We start from the raw sequence: 21690 nt of genomic DNA, 5'->3' as shown, positions 1-21690 counted from the left end.
AAAAATAGATACATATTTAATTAAATAATTCATTAGTTAATAAATTAACCATTGAGATATGATAAATAGCAAAACCAAACAGAAGTACTACTCTTGTCTGCTGTTAAAATCCTTAAGGAGAATATAAGACACATTAATATGAAATACATCAAAGTGATTTTTCATATTTGTTGACAAAAATAACCTTTTCATAGTTGATTCTGCTGTAACCTATAAACAAAAAAAGCAGAAAATGGTCACAAAAGCTGATCTTTATTCAAAATGTGTGAAGCATAATACAACATATTTTCCTCTTTAAGGGGAAACGGTCTACTTTTGGTCACCATGTGGGTGTCTACAAGCTTTTTTACATTGTGTACCCTGGGAGTTTGCTGGCTACAAGTTCAGAGATATGTTGGTACTCTTTTCTGAAATCCAGTGATCCAACCTCATCCTCCAGTTCCTCCACTTCTTGAGCTTCAAAAGAGGATATCGATTGTGTTGAAAATGATCCAATATGGCTACGGTCCCTGGGTGAATTTTTCTTTTCACTTCTTGATACTGAAACACTTTCAGCACAAGAGCTTTGCTCCATTTTGTCACTTGCATTTGCTTGGTTTCTGGAGCAGACAGTTTGTGAGGAAGAGGGCCTCTCCACGTCGCAACTGTCGGCGTCAGAGGAAAAACTGAGAGCCGACGAGCGGGTGCGAGGTTGGATGGTGTGTGTGCCCATCAGAACTTGGTGAGGGGATTTGAGGGCTTTGACAGGTACAGGGTGGAGATCGGGTCTTTTCTGGAAACCTTCAGATCTTGGATTAGAAATGCAGGAATCAGAACTGACAGGAGACTTTGCAGCGTTGGCTCTTGAGGATTCATCACTGGATTCAAGACTGTCAAAGTCGTCTGCATAGTTTGCGTCATTTTTGTTATTACTGCACTCTGAAAACAAAGACTCTGGACTGTTGCTCCTGCTGCTTTGCCTCTCTATGAGATCAGGGACTGAAAGTCTGAATTTGTCCCAGTCAGACTGAGAATCTGATTGATCCAGCTCTCTGTGATGCTTGTTCTTGTCTTTGCCCAGAGGAGCGCTGTCACTGTGCACACTGGGACTGGGGCTGGGAATGCATTTCAGCTCTTTCAGTGGATGAAAATCTTCTGAATCTCCTTGTGCACGACCGTCTTGGGCACCCTGCTGAGTTTTTGCTTTCAGAGTAACTGTTTCTCCTAGTGCAGAGTCAACAATGAGACTTTGTATCACTGTCTCGATGTTTTCATCTAAGTTAGAGCGCCGATATAAATGTCCTCTTTTTTTGGACTTTATAGTTTTAGGGTTTGACTTTTCCTTTTCTTTTGCCATCCTTGACTGTGTTCCACTCTTCCTTAACTCCACGCATTCACGATTGTTCACTTTGAGAGGAGAAATTTGCTTTAGCCTTAAGTTGAATGTTTTAGTTGTTCCATACGTGAGCTTCTTCCTTTGAGTTTTCCTGGATTTTAAGGTCTCTATTTGGTTGTCTGTCCTCTTTACGGGGTAAACTATGGGTGTAGAGCAGTTTCTGGGAGGAGGTAAAGGGTTTAAACTAATGTCAGAGAGATTTGTAGCTTTGTACAGGGTCTGAGTTCGTGATGAGTTTCTGTGGTCGTCTGTAACCGGCCTGGTAATTCGATCCGGACTGGGACGAACGGTCAACTGTGACAGTTCAGCAGCAAGAGCATTTAAAAGTGGGAGCTGCTGTAAGGCTTCCCTGAGGATATGTGTGTTGTCACTTGTCTCTTGGTGGCTTGGTGTTTTTGTAGCACGAGACATTTTCTGGTGTACCGCTTTGTAAACCGAACCTTCAACTTTCTTTTTATGGTCCTCATGCTCACAGATGGAATCTTCAAGTGTAAAAGCTTCAGTATCTAGGTTGAGTAATCTGTAATCCAGATTTTCATTCCCACTCTTTGCTTGGGCGGTATTACGATAGTAAAGATGAGGGGGGCAGAATGCAGCTAAATCCTCCTCAATAGTGTTGTTAGTTTGACCTTCAGCACAATAAAATTCCTTATAATCATCTAGTAGGATCTTTGAATTTCCTGCATCGTTACTATGGATGCTAAACTCTGACTTGTTCCCTGTGGGAGAACACATGCTCCCTGATTTCATTTTCTCCTTGAAATGTTCTTGGTCCTGACCTCCTGGGGTACTTGTGCGTTCATGGCCCCTCCCCTCTGTGATGTGTGGCAGTAAACTTGCTCCCAGACACAGAAGCTTATAACTCAGGGATATTGCTCCGATCTTCTCCCCGGAAAGGCTGCGTACAGCAACGACTCCCTTCCCTGTGTGAGCAGAGGGACTGGAAAGCAGCTTGATTCTGTCCATGGTTTCAGCCAGAGATATCAGAGAGGAGCCAACCAGTCTGGGGCTGCTCTCCTCACTTACATCCAGCACCATGGCGTACAGAGGGGTGGCAGACAGATGGACGTGCAGAGAGTCCAGGTTCATTTTGAAGAAACAACACTTGCCTCTGTTAAAGGCGAACTCACGCTGTCCGTCCGGCTGCTTTCGCGCAGACTGGTTAGAGCCAGTACTCTTGGATCGGTGCTGATAAATGAGCAGCGTTGGAAAATCCAGTAACCGCACACCGAGAGCTATTCTGTCGGGGACTTTGCAGAGTTTTTCGAGTCGGATATAATCCACTAACAGCTCCAAAGAAAACAGAGTCTCAGGATTGTCCAACGACATCATAAAAAACTGCGTGTTTTACAGCAATAACAAGTTGCTAACCAAACAAACTAGGCGCTAATCCGCTAGCGCTTCCGGCGGCTCCATGGAAACCAAGAACAGTCGAAGAAACATGACGTCATCACGAGACGCAGATATCTGGGAAATGTAGTAAAGAATGAATAAAGTTTATCATTTATTTTCTTTAAATATATTACTTTATGCGACAGTTTTTGAGTGAAGATTTACTTAAGAGTATTTTTTTTATTGTTTTTAAGTAAAACTTTAAAAAACAAAGTAATAAGAATTCAACAAAACAGAACACTTCCTCCACAAACGTTTGAGATTTTTGTGAAGCCTGGATGTTTCCTTTGGAAGATATTGACTGTTTTTCAACCTTGTCCAGACAGATTTTGTCACTGAGATTCCATATTTTCTCCAGTTATTGACAACTGCTGTATGGATAAAGCTGTACATTTTTGGTAGTCTTCTGCTGACTGATACTTTTCTGCTATGAAATTATTTTGATCTTTGTTCAATCTTGGCAAATTAAAGGATGCAAAAGAATGAATGTCTGGGAAGTTATACGAGTAAAGTTGAGCATATTCACTAAAGCTGTTCAATAAAGAAGACCATGTCTTCTTGAACTGAATCAAAACAATCTTTTTGGAGGTATTAAGCTTTCTTTTCATTTCCACACTTCTCTAGTTTTTTTTTATTGGCCTGATGTATTATTCAAATCTTAAAAGTCATATTATCATTAGCTATAAGCATGAAAATCATAATAATTGACAAAAATAAAGGATGGAGAACATCAGTCTCTGTAATTAATCTGCAATGTGGTTCACGGAGAGATGAGTTACTAAACTAAATCAACTTTTCAATAATACATTGAATATTACAGTACTGTGCAACATTTTTGAAATAATTTGCCATTTTTCTACATAGTCCTTGCATCAAATCAAAAACAGCAATATGAGGATTTCTATTTGTTCAGTTTAGTTTGTTGGAGCAACTTTCCTTCACTTCACCAGATGGTGCCACTGTGGAGCTTACACAAAACCAGACATCAAGACAACATTACTTTGTTTACATGACGGCCTCATTGTTTGCATCTAGTCTCAATTGTGGCATTAGTTCCCATCAATATCAGCCTACAAATGCGAGGAATAATAACCCAGAGGATCTCTGGATGAGTTTTTCCCAGCGTGGGTGTGGGCGGAGTCTTCCCTCCTCGTTGCGTGTTGTCATCGCAGAGATAGGTGCTGGAGTGGATGGATATCGCTATGGTCCGTGTTACTTCAGTCTGGAGGCTGGGACTGAAAGTGGGAGATGTTGGAGCGGCTGCGGCTGCCCCTGCTGGTTTCTCCCACCTCTAGGATAACTAACCAGGGTTAAAAACGGAGACAGGAGGCTGCCCACACTATAAGGTAAGCTCTGAATGTCCTTTTCTAGCTCTGAACCCACCAGTAAAGTGGGGGAAAGTGGACTCTGTAGGTGAAAGTAAGGAGCGAAATGGTAAGAGAGTGCAGCGGAACTGGTGTAACGGTGGACACAAAGGATAAAGTTGCGCTGAGACGCTGAAGCTGTTGTAGTGTTATCGACAAAATCAAAAAATAACAAACGGACACCATGTTTAAACTCTCGTCCATCTATAACCTGTATATTTGTGAGCACTGCTTATTAAAGGTCAGTCAAACTTGATCTCTGTTTGGTTGTTTATTAAGACACATAGAAGGATACGCAGGGCCAGAACAAATTATTAAAATATTATTCCTTGATAGTATTATATTAAATGTTGACATTTGTTGATGGAGCCAGAAGCGTGCGCGTGTGCGTGCTTGCGCGCGCCTAAGCATTTTTTTTTTGAATGAATTTCTTTGGTCTTTTTTCCCATGAAAGCGGTAGGGGGCGACAAAGCCGTCATTCTCCACCTGGTTTTGTTCTAAAAAAGCCAACTCCACATCTCTATTCACACAGGTCGTGTTTAATTTTGCTCTGAATTTTGTTTTTGTTATATATTTGTTAAAATGATTATGTAGTTGCATTGCTTTTGTCCTAGGTGGATATTGCATGTATTTATCTATTTCTTGCCTGTATGTTTAGATAAAGAACACTTTCCCCTAACGTCACGCTTGTTTGGATTCTCCACAAATAAAAACCGACAGTCTGCATGTACAATTCATATACAATCTCGCTTTACAGCTGGCTCCTTCTGGAGCCCATTCAACTCAGACTTGCTGCACGGTGTTCCCCTTTGGGAGATTAAGTCAAATATTGTTTGTCTTCCAGCTCCATATCCTTTGCTGTTTTCCTGCAGGAAGTTTAGCCTTTACACTAACAACAAAAATTCCCAATAAAAGGGGAAATAAAGAGGCCCCATCTCCAGTTGGAGGAAAGCAGTCAGTTTTAATCCAAGATTTCTTTGCTTAATTTTCACTCCTTTGATTTATTTCCCCCTTTTTTGCACAGATTTAGCAGAGTTCTCTCTCTTTCTCCTGGAGAGCTCAGATCAATGTGAGAGCAATATTTTTCACAGGGTTTAATGTCTGGTAAAGATTAGTTTTCTGTGGGGCTGTGCTGAGTTAAGTATAGGCACAGGAGTGTTTTAATATCGCTAAAGCCTCTCTGTAGCCTGGAATAGCGTTCAACATTTCTTTTCCTTTGACTCTAGAAATGGACTGGCTGAACTCCAGCTACCACAAGTTTGCTTCTCAGGGAGGCAATATTTCAAATGACTGTTAACCCAAATGGCTGTAAGTACATCTGTAGTGAGGTGTGAGGAAATCTGCTGTTACTGTGGATGAAACTTTACCCACATGCACATTGATTTAAATCACTGTACTTGAGCCTATGTTTTGTTTTGTTTTGTTTTGTTTTTTTAAACTGGGATTTAGATGCCTGTGTTTTGTCAACTGCACTGAAGGGGATATCAGAAAAGGAGGGTTTGTACCAGAATCAGAACTTTTTATGAGTCCCTGAGGGAAATGTTGTTGTTACAGTTGCTCAGTATAAATGTACATATGAGGAATCAGAAAAACAGTAGGAGCTGCTCGGTGGTAACATTGTTGCCAGTCTGGTGTGTTTCTCCATGGAGCTTGGATGCTCTCTTAGTGTAAGTGTGGGATCTCTCCAGGTACTCCGGCGTTCTCCCACAGCTTAATTAAAAGCATCACTGTTTGGTTAATTGGTCTCTCTAAATTGTCTTTAGTGTGAGCATTTGTCTTCCAGACAAACCTGCAAGAATAGACGAATTGAAGATTTTAAAAAACGACATACTCTTAAACAAATAAACTCTCTAAACTCTTGTTTTTAGCTGAACAGTATCAGCAGAAGTAGTTTTGGTGGGAATTTTCTTTTGGGAGGAATTGTTGCGTTTTCTAAAGCAAGCTCATAGAACTGCAGCAAAGACTGATTACCATGGACCTACATGATAACCGATTTGTAGTGTAGCTTTCTGAATTCTGCTGGGTCTTTATCTGCAATCGTGCTTTTGTTTGATGAGACTTAGACGAATGCTCCACATGGGGTGAGTAAATGGAAAAAATGCTTTTAAATACTGTGGTGGATCTATGATGCTATGTGCCTCCGAAGGCTAGAATGCATAACCTTTTGAAATACAAGATTTTAAATAAAAATCTGTTGAGCCGCTTATGGTGCGTTCGCACCAAACGCGTTTTCACATCTGGTTTACATTCAAAGTCTATGTGGAGGCACGTCGAGGGCCGTTGCGACACATTTTGAGTATGTAGTGCGGCGTGATTTGAACCGTTTTGAGCGGTTGACGCGTCAAGAGCTTCCAATGCATCCAACGGACGCGTCTGACGCACCCATGATGCGCCGCCACGTAGACTTTGAATGTAAACCAGATGTGCGAAACGCTAGCCATAGAGCAAAATGCCAAGCATCTTTATTCAAAGTGTACACGCGTTGAACTTGAAGCGTCAAACGCGTTTTTGACAAATGTAACACGTTTGGTTTGAATGCACCATAATAGAAATTTTAAAATGAGTAATTATTAGGTCTTTCAGCAGAAAAAGGATCAGACACATATGGTCATATAAACATAGAAGTGGTTCATAAGACATTAATAATTCACTTAGATACCCGTTTCAGTCATCCCCAGACATTAATCCTATAGAAAATCTGTATGTGATCCTAAGTAGAGTCCATAAGGGAGGAGTCAGGGCCAGAGACTGTGCAAAGAAGAATAATCCACATCAGTGTGTGATCCAGTCTCGTGAAATCCTATATAAGAGAAGCCAAAGTGCTTCCTTATATGCCTCTTTACCAGTGGTATCCACTATGGAATAGGTTCAAGAAAGATAAAATAATAAAGACAAGAGTTTGTGCATTGTGGAATAAAAAAATCCAGTTTCAGGAAAACCATCTCTAGCTGGCAGCAGCTAGAGAGAGACATACTCAGCAGCCTCGATAATGGCAGTGACATGGTTAGGTCTTTCAGTCTTCGCCACAATAGAGATTTTCTGCATTGCGCCATTAGCAAGGTGCACAGGGGGCTTTGAAGAAGAAATATGTTTTCATCTATTTCTAATAACACCTTCTGCATCACGAACTAGACAACGGGCGATTGAGGCAGACAGATATGTCTTCAGAAATAAATAATGTGCACAGTGTGTTCTCAGCTGAACAATAAGCCACCTGTCAGGTTTGGACGAGAAACGGCTTCCCGGGACAAGCCTGCAGGCCATATCCAGTTGTTATCATTGCTGAGCTGCTTAGGGTGTCTCCTGGTCTGTGGCCTTGGAGACGCCCTGCTAGAGTTACAGCTTCTATCTTTGGTTTTGGAGAAAGAGGTGGTTGGGAAATGTGTTACTACCATACACAGATTACTTAAGCTTGTGGCCGATTTTATTGTTCTGGCTTCCCTCCTGTTTGTGTGTGTTCTCACGGTGCTTTCCTGCTGCTGGGATGACTAGTCATGATTTTGGGCTAAATCGGAAAAAAGCCGTTAAAGGTCTAGGGTTCAGACCACAGGGGTGTTGCATTTTTTTAAAATGTCATTATAAACCAGGGAAGCCTGCCAAAGCATGTGGCAGGCGAATTTCTGACAGATCCCACATCCCGTGCATGTGACAAGGATCAGGCGAACCTGGTCTAGTGTGTGCCAGCTGACTGGCTGTGAGTGTCTGGTGAGCAGACAGCCACAATAGACCACCCCCTTCTTCTACCTCCTCCAACCAAATCCTGTTGCATCAAACCAACCAACCAGCGGACAGGGGGGAGGGGGTCACATGCTGCCTGCTGCTGTTTGGACAGGCAGTTTTTCTTCTGGTCATTTTATCAGCCTTTGTTTTGATTGCTGTCTGGATTTATAGAAGGATTTAAGCCCATCCATCCCTGTTAGGGAAAGCAAAGATGAAGTCATTTAGATGATTTAAAGATTGATGTCTTGGGGAGTGCTCACAAGAGATATGTGTAGGATGAGGAGTTTATTAATGATGATGAAATGCCCAAACTATTCGCCTCAACAATGCTGACGGTGTGTTTTAATATCCTCCATGTGACTCATTGAAGAATGCAAAGTAAACTACCAAAAGCAAATGGTGATCTCATATTAGATTTTGCTGGATATCTGAAGATTATTCAGCATGTATTTCTGCTCAAGGGTTGCATATGTCGCTGTTCACCTCAGCGAATCAAAACAAGAAAAAGGAGCCAAATGATTCCTTTATCTCTGGTACCAATGAGGTCTTACAGCCTGCGGTGTGTTTCTTGAGAATATGTGTGCTGCTCTGCTGTGCCTCATTGCTTGCTTAGTAATTTGTGTTCAGAAGCTGCGTGTTTGTTATAGATGTGTTCGAGGAGATCGAGTGGAGCAGGAACAGATGGACGATGAATTTAAAAAACATAGCGCTTCTGGTGCTTTACATGGTGTTTGGGGACGTCTTTTCAGCATCTGTTTGCTGTTCTAGTTTTGCAAGTAGATTTTAGCTGTTTCTACAACTTTGACAGAAACATGTACCTCATCCTGGTTAACACCTTTTATCTTTTCTACCATTATTTCTAGTGATCTTCTGCACGTAGACTGTCTAGAGAAACTTTAGCAATGCTTGGTCTCTCCAGACAAGTGGTTATTGGTGGTGTAACAATACCTAAAATTCAGCTTCACCAGACTTTTAATTGAAGGGTGTACACAATGCTGCAACAATGGTATTCTGTTTTTTTAGATAAATCCTGGAAATATGTGTTTGTGAGTAGAGAGTAGAATTTCTCAGCATCTTACCATCAGCATATGAATGGCTGTGTGCCTGAATGTAGTGTAAATTGCTTTGGAGCCCTCTGGATCAAATAAACTGCTAAACTTTATGTCACCAAAACCTGAGCTTTTAGCAGAGGTTTGCACACTTTTTAGAGCCTTCTGTACATCACTAAGTAAGAAAATAAAACCTGAAAAGACTTGGAAAATATGTGGATATATTTTGGGTTAAAGCTTTCAGCCCTCCTGTTGTATTTTACACTTGGGAGCATGCAGTGGGCATTACGATTGTGTTTTGTGTCATGAAAGCATCATGATACCCAGCTTAAGCCAGTTTAAACCTGCCTGTTGATAATGACCTATTGACTCGACACCAGTTTTCTGGGCTAAGCTCCGTATGACTGACCGTTAGAGCTACACACGATCCTCACTGTATTCCTGTGATGTACAGAAAGTTAACCCATATTTACTATTGTGTCTTCTACCTTTTTTTTTTTTTTTTCCAGAAAAGAAAGTTATTGCCACTGTGGTCTTCAGACACAACCCCAAGTTTTTGTGGTTCATAAATGATTATTATAAAATACTGGGAAATTTAAGAATGAACATCTGTTGAGTTTTGGTAACTTTCATTCACTGTTGTAAATACCAAATTTGTATTATTTATAGTTTAATCTATCAGAGCAAAACATTACAAATGCCTCCAGTGAGCTGGGAAGGATCACTCATTGTAATAATGTAACAATACCCCTCCAAAAAGACATCATGCTCTAACATTATGGGTATCTGCTAGTCGGGCATATTGGAAAACGTCTCTCTCAAAGATGAATTATGTCTGCACCACTCCTGTTCCCCCAGGAACTCATTAGTGTCTGTATCTGGAATGCTAGAGAAAAGGCCTCCGAAAGTTGCTGACCCACCCCACGTGTTTTGTCTACATGTCTGTCAATGCGGCACAATGAAGGGAATAAGAGCTGGTCAGTCATTAACCCCGCGGCCACTGAGTCCAAGGACCAGCGGTGACCCATGGGGTTAACACGGTCTGTGCTCCTCTCTGCAGACCCACGCCGTTGGCATGACTGACCTCTGTAGGCCGTGGCCGGCCTCCAATGGGAGATAAGTAGGGATTTGATTTAGTGTCGATGTGCATACCTTCTTCCTACTGTAGCGAGAAAGAAAGAACCTGTTGATAAACAGACTGATGATGGACTGCATGCCATTATGGCTAAAACACCTACAGCATTATGGCCACCTGGTTAGGGATCAGTAAAACCCCCTTTTTCCTTAAAAACTTTGGTCAGCCTTGATCTTTTTTTTTCTTTTTGCTGAGGATATCTCAGAATTTAAAATAAAACCACAATATTTCTTGTCAAGGTAAACTCTGTCCTAACAAACCTAACAGGCTGAAGCCACAATGGCTTCACTTGGTCCAGTAAGTTTCTCCATATTGTGACTACAGCTCTAGATAATACTACTTAACACCAGTGACACTCAATGAAGTTCATGTTCCAGCACTTTAATTAATCTCCTGAACTCCCGCGGTACGTCCCTCTTTTGGTCGTTTTTCCTTTCAGGTTTTCGTCTGAAAGGGATTTGATTCTTCTGCAAAAGCTCAATCATTCCATTCTGCTTTTAAAAATGTCATCCAAACAATTGCTCAAGAATCCTGGAGTTCCTTTTAGCCACTTACTTTTACTCTGTCACTGTATTTAATGTTCCTTTTAGTCTTTTATGAGGTTTTTTTTGTGTTATTTCTCTGAATCTCCCTTACCCAAAAAGACTTAAAATGTGCTAGAGGTTCTTTTGTAGATCAAATGATTTTAAGCCTATCAGAAAATAAAAGAACTCCATGATTCATTGCTATTCATGCATCTAGGTTTCTAATAGTCTGCAGCTGTTAAATATTTGAGTAATGAAGTACTCTGTTCAAAAGTTAATTGGTTATTGAATAACTGGATATCAATCAATCAATCACATTTTATTTGTATAGCACATTTCAGCAGCAAGGCATTTCAAAGTGCTTTACATAATTAAAATAAAAACAGAATGTGACATTGAATAAAGATATGCATGTGCTACATCAAGATCTTTCTATGTACTTAAATTTACAATAACAGTTTCCATTTTAGCTGCAATGGAACGGGGAAATGTCCAGTCAACACAGGAAAAGGTAATTGCTCTTATGGTGCGTTCACACCAAACGTGTTTCGTGCGTCTGGTTTACATTCAAAGTCTATGCCGAGGTTCGTCGAGGGCCCATCACAGCACGTTTCGCGCATCTAGCACAGCGTGATTTGAAGCGTTTGGAACATTTTGAGCGTCTGACATGTCCATCAAATAAGCCAGCAACGGAAAACAATGGCTACAGCAAATTTGACGCATCTGATGTGCCGCCACACCAAAGCGCACCTGACGCTTCAAGTTTGACGCGTGTGCGCTTTGAATGCAGACGCTGGACATTTTGCTCTACACTTAGCGCTTTGTACGTCTGGTTCATGTTCAACGTCTATGTGGAAGTGCGTCAAGTGCTTTAAATCGTGCTGCTCTAGATGCACGATGGACCCTTGGCGCGCCTCCACATAGACTTTGAATGTAAAGTTGCCTGACGTTTGAAACATGTTTGGTGTGGAGCAAAATGTCAAGCGTCTGCATTCAAAGTGCACATGCGTCGAGCGTAACGTGTTTGGTGTGAACGCTCCATAAAAGCAAAATGGACTCGGGGACACACATTATATTTACAGGTTGGTAGATTGGATGGTTCCCCCATTTTTAACCAAGTCTTAGTCTTTACCTCTTCACCTTTGGAGGCACTTTTAAAATACTGTTAGCCTGATAAGTTAAAGTCAAAAGTGGTTTAAAAATCAGGAATTATCTCCCACTAGCTGTCAGATTGAACCAAATATCCATGGGATGAGTTTCCTCAGAGTGTTGAAAGTACACCAACTTGGGTCCAAATGGGGGATAATTGTAATTAACAACTCAAATGGAGCAGAGCCGTGACAGATGCAGATCTTTAATGTGGTTGGTGAGTCACTGAAGCATCGCTGCTGGGCCCGTATCCTTCACTTAACCTCACCATAATGCTGTTGAACTGAAATTTGAATTAGTGAACATTGAGGGGTTAAACTGTTGGGAAAACCCAGTTTTCAAAAACAACTGAGTTCTGTAGACGTCAAACTAAAATGAGAAGTATATTACGCCGTGAAGCTTCATGTGATATTTTTCCCTTTGTTTTTTGTAAGTGGTCATGTTTTGCTTTGTTCCCACTGTGAAATCTGAAAGGTTTCTCGGTTTCAGCCTTTTTCGCAGGAAGGAACTTTCTCCCATACAGACATTTATCAATTGTGAGAGAGTGTCTGTTTTTCTTTGTTGGTTCCTTTCATGTTGCCAGCTCACTGACATGAGACAAATGAGAAAGTGTCGCTATGGCCTGTAGTCTGTCATTGTCTATGGTGAGCTATTCTCGGTTGTGTTCAATTTGGTCCATAAATCAAATGATAATTAGTTTAGTTGTCCTGGGAATCTCACTCACTATAACAGGTCGCTTTCTTTGTTTTTGTTGGGGGTTTTCCTGTGGAGTTCAAAGTAATGTGGTGCAATGTAATATTCACATTTGATTAATTGCTTGGTATTTTTAACCAACTGCAAGTTAATTATGATGCTTTTCTAGTGAAACAGCTTTATTGTTGTATGACAAATAATACTGTCTAGCCAATTATTTAATTATTTTGCAATTTTTTTCATTTTAGATGTATTTAGAAATAAAAAAATGTACTAGGACGTTGCCAATGAAATGCCTAATAATCGACAATTTCATGGATATTAAATGTATTTTTACCTGAGTGGTAAAAATACCACTCAGGTATTTTTACCACTCAGGTAATATTTTTTCAGTATTGTGAAATTGGTTAAACTTTAATTTTGGTTTTATTTTTACCTCCAAATAATCAGATTTTGGGAGAATCACCTGTCATATGACTTGGCATCCAAGCTGCAGTGGGAGTTGATTTAAAAAATCAAATCCTTGGTTGGCAATTTCTAATCAAATCGCCTGTGTTCAGTTTCCATGGTAACCAATTGTAGTAGTGGTGTAGTCTCTATGGGTGTGTTCACACTGGAGCCTGAAGTGACCCAATTCCGATTTATTTGGCAATTCCGATTTTTTTGCCGGGCCCGTTCACACTGCCAGTAAATGCGACCTGTATGCGTTCTGCAGTGTGAATGGGCAATAGACCTGAAAGTGTCCCGCATGCGCATTAGAGGGCGCAATAGCGTTCTCAGTGTTCTGCCAACTGCCATAAAAAGAAGTAGTGCTCAGTGTTTGCGGAAGTAAACATGGAGACTAACGGTGGAGCTTAGCTTACATATTTGAAGTTGTTGTCTGGCCGGAGCAACATATTAACAACTTAATCCTCATATAGTCCGTTATGGTTGTTGTTTTACTTCCTGCTTGCGCGTATCAGGACGCAGAATAGTGAGATTTGTCGAGTATCAGTGACGTTCAGTTCGGATGAATGCGGCCTAGACGTTAGGTCGCATTTGAATCAGATACGCATCGGATATGCGTCACATTCGAAAAAGAATCCGACCTGTGCTGTTCACACTGCCTTGAAAAGATACAGGTCGCATTACGTCAAAAAAATCAGAATTGGATCACTTCAGGCTGCAGTGTGAACGCACCCTATTTCTTCCAGTACTGCTTTGAATTTGAACGTAACACCTTGTCGTCAGTCTGTTAGCCCAACCAGTTGGTTTCAGTTTTTTATACTTCTCTGTTCATTTCGTACCTATAAATAAAAAAAAATAATAATAATTTTTGTCTGCCGTTGAAATCGCATCAAAATATTTGATGGTTTGAATAACTTGAGTTTGACTCAGAGAACAGGGAATTGAATCTTTAAATAGCTGAAAAATTATTTATTCAAATGTTATGCAAAAATAAACACTGATAATGGAACACAAAAAATATATAAAATTTATAAAAAATATCACATCTATGACTATCACAGCTCATAACAAATGAGACCAAACTCTTTTTTTTCACAGCTAAACATGCCTGTTCAGTCGTACAGCCCTGCTAACGTATTATTAATTCATAACTTTGTATTTTAATTTTGTAAATATAGATAAAAACATTTTTAAACATGTTGATTTTTAGTAGTTTCATAAATTATTTAAACAAATGCACAAACAATCCCTAAATAATATGTCTAATTTATATTTAATTATATATTTTTTTTATTACCCTTTGCTTTGATTGTTGGTCATGCAGCTTTTTCTCTATAACAACACAAGTAATACTTCAATACTTCATCAAAAGCTATTTTTATTCCTATCAAAGACTGAAAAATTGCCAAACACAGCCATTCTGACAGATTGAAGGAAACTCATCCAGGTTTTTTCCGTCTTCAGTCCTTCATCGGTTGCCTCTGAAGCAATTTTTGTTTATTTCTGACCTCCAGCAGTAATTGGATGAGAATAACAGCAGGTAATTTAGCAAACCTCTAGCTGTAGGAGTGGGTTAAACTGCCCTTGTTTTATATTAACGCTGTGATGACATTGGAGCTGGCAGAGACACAAAGCTGCAAAACAAACAAAGGGACTCAACGAGTTCAGCTTAGTTAGAGTAAATGATGGAGCCGAATGCAGTGGTCCATTAAAACATGTCGCACTATTTCTGTCATGAACTGTTGGCAGCTCTGACCAGGAGCTTTTGCATCTCCTTCCAGAGTTTCTATCATCAACCTTTAGGTCAGCGCCAGTTTGTGTTGGCTATGATCATTGTATAGCCTTGCTATCTTTAAAAAACAAATATTCCACCTCTTGTTTCAGATCACAAAGGATGTTTGAATCATACATATGACTAACTCAGGCCTTCGCTGTGTAGCGTTTTAGCCACTTAGTGCGGCACAAAAATGTCTGCGTGCGATGCTGCCTGTGGCTTTTTCTTGTTGCAGAGAAACAGTAGTCTGTGAATATTTTAGACAAGCCTGAGATGCTGCATTCACTGTGTACGGGGAAACCCTTTTACGTAAAGTAGAGGGGATGGGTAAAGCAGAAAGGAGCAGAACTATGCATGGCTGCCAGTCACTCTGGCCTTTTTCTTATACTTATGGCTGCTGCAGCCGTATGATGTGTTTAAGGAGCGCCAGCCCAGCCAAGCAGAACTAACTCAAAGCCAGAGTAGCATTCAATTTCACCATACCTTATTTTACAACATCATTCTACGTCGTTTGTAAATGCTGTTGACGGAGGATAAAGTTCTGGAGTGGCTGTGGCCTGATTTGGGGTTTCTTTTTTCCTCCTACTTCCGTAATCGGAGAGTCTGTCAATGTGGAAGAGGTCGACCGCTCCCCTCCTCCCCTCAGGATAAAGTGTTTTCAAAGCTGCTGCGGTTGTTTGGAAGTTAGCCACAGGGGGTGAGATGATGTGGGATCCAGAGCTGGAGGGGAAGAGCTGAATGCCAGCCTGTAAGTGAGTTTGCTGCCTTAAAAGACGAAGCAGCAAAAGAAAAGGAGATTACATAACAGAATAAGTCAAACAGAGTCCCAGACACTATGTTCACTTTCCCAACAAGAGATCCTTGTGTATCTGAATCTTACAATGCCCAGCAGCTACACTGCGTCCATTCATCGTTCACCTACCCCAGGCCGTGTTTACTGGAAGCCTTGGAAGCTCTTTGAAATGTAAACAGGACTGTGAGGCCATATACAGTTCAGCAGCGCCGGGCTGCAAGGGTCTGGGCCAAAACCCAACACACAGCAGCAGGACAGACAGCCAGGTGCTGCAGCAGCTGTATAATTACACTGTTCTCATCTGATTTAAAAGTTTAGAGTAAACATGTAAACACAAAGGGTCAAAGGTTAATGTAAGTTTTCAGCATGTTGACAAATGTAAATATATTGAACTGTATTTCTTCCCCAGTTCATTGTATTTTTTTAGCCGAACTGTGTAAACATTAGATAAACAGATTATTACAGCATACATACTTGCCTGTGTAAATCCACCACCTGTATATCAGTCCCTGAACTTTATCTTTACATACATTTAGTTTTAAATGAGGAACTAAAACATAAATCGTAATGCTGTTGCTAATAAATGGTGCCACTTATTTTCTTAAAGTACTCAGTTAGACCTGCAAGATATCAGTAAAGTTTGTTGAAAATGTCCATGATCAGTTAAGATTAACCCAGATTTTCCTTAATTATTCTCCTTTTGAACCACTGCACCATGTCTCAATAAGCGTTAGTATGTTAGCCACTAAAACATGTATCAGGTGTGGACATTAACTTGAGGCCTGGATATTTTTGCTTATTTTAACTGTACGCAGTTCTTTAAAAGTTCTGTGAGTGAATATATATTTTCCCACTTATCCATAACAACTGAAACTTTCAATATCTAGCATTTTCCAGTAAATTTACACAATTTACCGTCTATTAAAAGAGTGTTTCATCAGATTAATTTCACTCCCTGCTGACCAGGTGGGGGTGAAATTACCATAATGACCTGATATTGGCTGGAAAGCGCAACGTCTCCCCTTTCAGAAACTGTTGGAATTTTTCAGACACCGCAGAGTGTGGTGGAATTACGGTACTGCAAATTTGACTGGATCGTCGCCACTACGTTCGGTTTGGAAAAGTCAAGATCAGTTTAAGTTCATCCAGATGGTCAAATGTGTTCACAATATGCAAAGCGTGAAAATATAACACCTAATCAAATATTGTGTTGTAATGTAATTAGTAATTTTTTTTTCTAATCTGCAAATGTCAAAATGGAAAGAAAAAAATGGCGTGGATGAAAATGGCCAACAACTTGCCAGATATAAAAAGCAAAATGCTCTAGAAATTGTCACTGTTGGACAAAAAATGCTTTTTCTTTCTTTTCTTGTTTTGTCAGCATCAACTTTGTTGATCAATCTTTACTTTAGTATTGAGTCAAAAGCAAAGATAGTTTCTGCCTTTCACCACGCAATGTAAACCTATATTTATATTTTCTTACTGGAAAAGTAACTTTGGGTGGCAACACAGTAGAGGAAAACTTGAAGCAAAAATGTAAGGTTTTTAGGCCTGTCATGCTTCAGTCTCCATTTTGCATGGGGTTACTTTTTAGCCACACATGTGGCCATCAAGTCGCCCATGATCCAATGTCTCAGTTGGTGACATTTGCCATTTTCTGGGGTCATTTAATAATTTCCTGTCATCAAGCCTAATTATCCAAGAAAATATGTGTGGGTCTGGGATTCGGTGATGAAAAATCTTACATTTCCTGCTGCTGGTTTGTAGCTGGTCTGATTGTTGAGTGTATACAACAAAAATCTCTGTGATCTTGGAAAAGAGGCTGAAAATGGATCTGATGCAGCCATGCTTTTTGTCCCTGGTGCCTCATAATAGACTGGGTTTATTATTGATTTAATATTGAATAGCTGAACTCTGTGTGGTTTTTCAGGGATGGCAGTAATGACTGGAATTCATCCATCTCATTGCTAATCAAAAGTAGTACAGTAAAAATAAACCAGACACTTGAAGGAAGCTTGTGTTGATACGGACATATTGATAGAGAAGCTTCTAATGAATCATTTATCTTTATTTTCATGTTTTCTTTTACCTTGTTTATCTCTGATGTTCAGCCATTTGTTTCAGCTGCGGCTGGTGTTAAAGCGCTTTATGAATTGATGATAGTGCTGGATATGAAGTAAATATAAAAGAAAGCATTATTTTTTTTCATGTACATTCACCAGGCATGTTTAGTAACTCTCTCTATCCATTCAAACGGCAGCAACTTGATGCATTTAGGAACTTAAACATTGGGTGATTTGAGTATTTTAGTTATGATCTACGATGTCTGCAAAAATGTCAAGTAATTAGTTGTTATGTGGACAGAAATGACTTGTTGAATCCTGGTATCAAAGGAAAATGTCTTGTTTGGAATTAAAGAAAAGCGACAGTAGCTTTATTAACTGTTGAAGATAAACCTAGACCTCTCACTATAAATAATAAATCAATTAATCACATGTTAAATTAAAAGAAACTCAATAATTTTCATTTGCTTGATTTATTGTTTTTCTCTTTTTTCTCTCTTTTTACCAAAAACTGGCTGATAAAAGTCTTCGGTTTGGTGTTTTGTTCTCATCTATCCCTTTTTTGAAAGATAATTTTGTTTTGAGACTTTATAATTTATTTTACTTATTTCTGTATATTTATTTTGTAACATCTAACCTTCACAACCTACTTATGTATTGTTGGTGACCATGTCTCGACAAGATGAGATCTTGACCTACACAGTCAATAGATCTCAATCCACTTGAGCATCTTGGATGAGTTGGGTTGGGGATTTGCATCATTAGAGCATTGTTAAATGTTCTAAAGTAAATATGGACCAAAAACCCTGAGCAATGTTTCAGAAACCTTGTTGAACCTCTTCTGTGGAGAATCAAAGCAAACAAAACAAGGTCATATCTGGTACTAATATGATGATCAGTGGGTGTGCGGTTGGTGCACGTTAAACAGATGCCAGGTTCTGGCCATACTTTCACCAAATATTTCCATCTTTGTCACATTCTTCAGAGCAAGCTGCAGTCCAGAGATAAGGAAGTGAGTAATAAGGAAATCTGTGCCTATCTGGGACGCTGTTGTAAATCCTGGTTTACGCTGTGATAAAAGACGGACACCTTCCTGCGCCCATTTCTCATCTTGCGCCTGATCTATGCTCGATTGGGGCCGCAGTGCATTAAAGAAGCTAACAGCTCCGCTTTGTGTGCCATTTTGGATCACATAAATATTAATGACCAAAGGCTTGCAAGTGCTTTCACCACCGAAGGAAAAGCATCAGCGTCTTGAATTAGAACCGTACTGTACAGTTGTTAAGAGTGAGAAGTTTTGCTGTTCAGCCACAATCCATTTGTCCACCCTTCTCTTTTTCAAAAGAGCACCTCATCAGATCAGTGGTCCTGATGGGTTTTAAAGGTCAGAGGAGCCCTACACGTCATACCGGATCAGTGCACTGGGCTCCTGGAGGGAGAAATTGATTCGTCTTTGCCCGTCTCCCTGGACATTTTCTTCCATTTAGCATTCAGGAAAGGGGGATGGTATAGCAGAAAAAGAGCAAATGCTACAATATGAATATGCGTTACTCCTGTATGCACTGTCTTTGTAGTCTGTGGACAGCATTTCGTCTTTCGAATACATCTGTGATGATGACCCATTAACTAGCTGAATGAAATTTGTGTGTGCATGTGTTGGAGTATATTTCTTCTTCTCTTTTGGCAGCTGTCTGCACTCTAAATTAGAGAGATCAAGGATGTGCTGACAAGTGACAGCAAAGTGGGAGTCAAACTTTAGAGCTCAAGACTCCCCCTGATGCTCTGGTATGTTATTACCACAATGAAATTATACAAGGAAAAGCACAAAAGCATGATTTTGCGAAGGTGTGCGTGCCTCTGTGGTTCTCAGCAGGAGGTTGGTGTTTCACACCCGTTTAGCTGCCCGCCTCCCCTGAACACACCCACCACATGCCATGCCAGCTGCAGCTGTTGTGCCTCAATGCTAGAGATGTAAGAAATTCCTCTCCCTCTGCAATTAGAGAAGCAGTTTGCTGAATAGCACACATTGCAATGGCCTAAAGTTGCACTTGGTCCTTTCTACTGCCGATAACACAGAGTAAATAGAAACTGATGAGTGAGAATTGTAGGGGAAAAAAAGTGTCCCCGTCTGCCTGCGAGTTGACAGATTGTGTTTTGTGCAAGCTGCTCTTTGTGGCATCCTGAAGAAACCCAAGGGTGTAAAAAAGACCTCATTGATGGGGTGGGTTTCTCATGCCTGACTGAAAATGCTCTCTTTCCTTCGAGTCAAGTGGTGCATTGTGATCCTGACCAAAGAAATGCAAATATATAGAACAGATGTACTGCTTCTCCTTTTTTCCAAGCTTGTCTGGGGGAGTAATCCCTCACTCTGGTGGAGGTTCAGTCAGATGCACCATGGGTGCAAGACTGAAGTGTTAACAAGGGAAAAGCCATGTCACCCAGGCGCATGTGATGGCTGCCGCCTTTCAGGGTCTTTCCTCAATAAGGCTAGATGCTCAGGAGAGATAAATGGAAGCTTTTGTGGCCTTTGCCAGAGGGGAGAGCCGCACAAAGGAGGACACACACAGAGCACGGTCTTTTCCAAAGGAGAAAATGCTAAAAGCAGCATTTCTACAATCCCTTTCCTTTCTGTCTTTCACTACACATCTTTATTTCTCTCACTTTTACTCTAGCGTTCCCTGGATCTTTTCCTGCTCCGTGAGAACCGAAACTTACTCACAAAATGTTTCCATAAATGGGCTGAGGGAATGGAAAATAACTCCATTTGCCAGTGCCTTCCTCTCTGCACTCTGTGCACTACATGTCCCCTCTGCGGGGCTGTGGACAGTGCTCAAGCACACTCCCCTTAATGATGCTCAGTGTTTTACAATGCTCTGAACCAGAGTGCATCTAATACACCCTGTGCACAGCAGCCTCAATATAGCAGCGCTGCTCCTACTTATTGGACATTACCTCCACTAACAGGACTACTCTGAACAGAATGGAGTTTAAATTTATTCTTCTGCACCTTCCTCAACAACGCAAGGAAATGCACTCTTACAATCACTACTTGCAAATGTATTTATGTTATAACAACTAATTTGAATGTAATGGCAAGAGTATGGCACAACTGAAAACCAAACAAGACATTTGTATCCACTTAAACTAACGCTGCAAGTAAGGAGAGCAATCCTGGAAAAGTAACCTGCTAGAAGCTTTGCAGCCTTGATATAAGTTTATGATCCAACAGGATGACGAGGGGATATGTCAGATCCTTGAATCCATTTTCTGCACACTCTTGTCCCTATTCGGGTCAGGAGGGGTGCTGGTGTCTATCTCCAGCAAACGTTTTGGGTGAGAGGTCACCAGTCTGCAGGGGAACACAGAGACAGACAGGACAAACAACCATGCACACACACAGCTATGGAAAATTTAGTGAGACCAATTAATCTAACAGTCATGTTTTTGGACTGTGGGAAGAAGCCGAAGTACCCGGAGAGAAACCACGCATGCACAGGGAGAACATGCAAACTCCATGCAAAAAGACCCTTGGCTGGGAATCGAACCCAGGACCTTCTTGCTGCAAGGCAACAGTGGTACCAACTGTGCCACTGTGCAGCCATGCTGTGATCTACAGTGGGTCAAAGCATTTTCATTTGGTAGGATAGCCCAGTAAAAGTCAAGACAAGACTTGAAAATGAATGTTCAGACTCTCCATCCACTTGGAATAAGTTTGTCTTAGAAGAATGGGAAGTGTACCTCACACAACTTGCAGCTGAAACAATGAATGGTTGTTCTAAAATGTGTAGAGAAATGCACACCACACTTGTTTAGAAAAATGAAAGCCATGAAAACCTATCTTGTGTGAAGGTTTATCTAATAAACTCCCACTAAACAGCGAAAGTGTCTTGACAAATTGTGAAGAGGCACGAAAACTTTTGCTTCTCATTTAAACTTTTCCGCTGTTTTTACCTTTTTCTACAGCCTCCTTTATGTATTTATGTTAGCTTTTTCCCTCCTGCCTCCCCCGTGTGACTCTTGGTGTAATGTTGACTTAACTGTCACTTTGTGGCTGTCTGGCCTTTTTACATGTACATTTGCATGACTGTTGTTGCCTGCATCTGCGGGCCATCCTGCAAGCATGAGGCTATCTCGCATGTGGGTGGCTGGCCTAGAAACAGATGTTTCTGATGCCACTTGTAGGGAAAAAGCTTTGAAAGTGACTCCGTAAAA

The 21690-nt window shown here is 40.6% G+C and overlaps 2 protein-coding genes across 8 annotated transcripts in view; one reads left to right on the top strand and one right to left on the bottom strand.

The window, feature by feature from the left end:
* Window positions 1-233: 233 nt before the first annotated feature.
* map10 (microtubule associated protein 10) lies at window positions 234-3393 on the bottom strand. The gene has a single exon (XM_008430229.2). The coding sequence runs from the start codon at window positions 2705-2707 to the stop codon at window positions 347-349; it is 2361 nt and encodes a 786-aa protein (XP_008428451.1). The 5' UTR covers window positions 2708-3393; the 3' UTR covers window positions 234-346.
* Window positions 3394-3820: 427 nt separating this feature from the next.
* LOC103477253 (signal-induced proliferation-associated 1-like protein 2) overlaps window positions 3821-21690 on the top strand; it is a 112433-nt gene continuing 94563 nt past the window's right edge. For 3 of the 7 annotated variants that reach the window (XM_008430231.2, XM_008430234.2, XM_008430230.2), the window contains exon 1: window positions 3823-4113. The gene's annotated coding sequence lies outside the window, so the exon portion shown is untranslated. Of the gene's footprint in view, window positions 4114-21690 lie in introns of all 7 variants that reach the window. The other 4 variants (XM_017308861.1, XM_017308860.1, XM_008430233.2 and 1 more) reach the window with 3 other exon arrangements.

This window comes from Poecilia reticulata, linkage group LG15 (genome assembly GCF_000633615.1).
Source record: "Poecilia reticulata strain Guanapo linkage group LG15, Guppy_female_1.0+MT, whole genome shotgun sequence".
NCBI classification, from domain to species: domain Eukaryota; kingdom Metazoa; phylum Chordata; class Actinopteri; order Cyprinodontiformes; family Poeciliidae; genus Poecilia; species Poecilia reticulata.
Note: the sequence above shows the minus strand (reverse complement) of the source record. Positions and strands in the feature narration are given on the sequence as shown.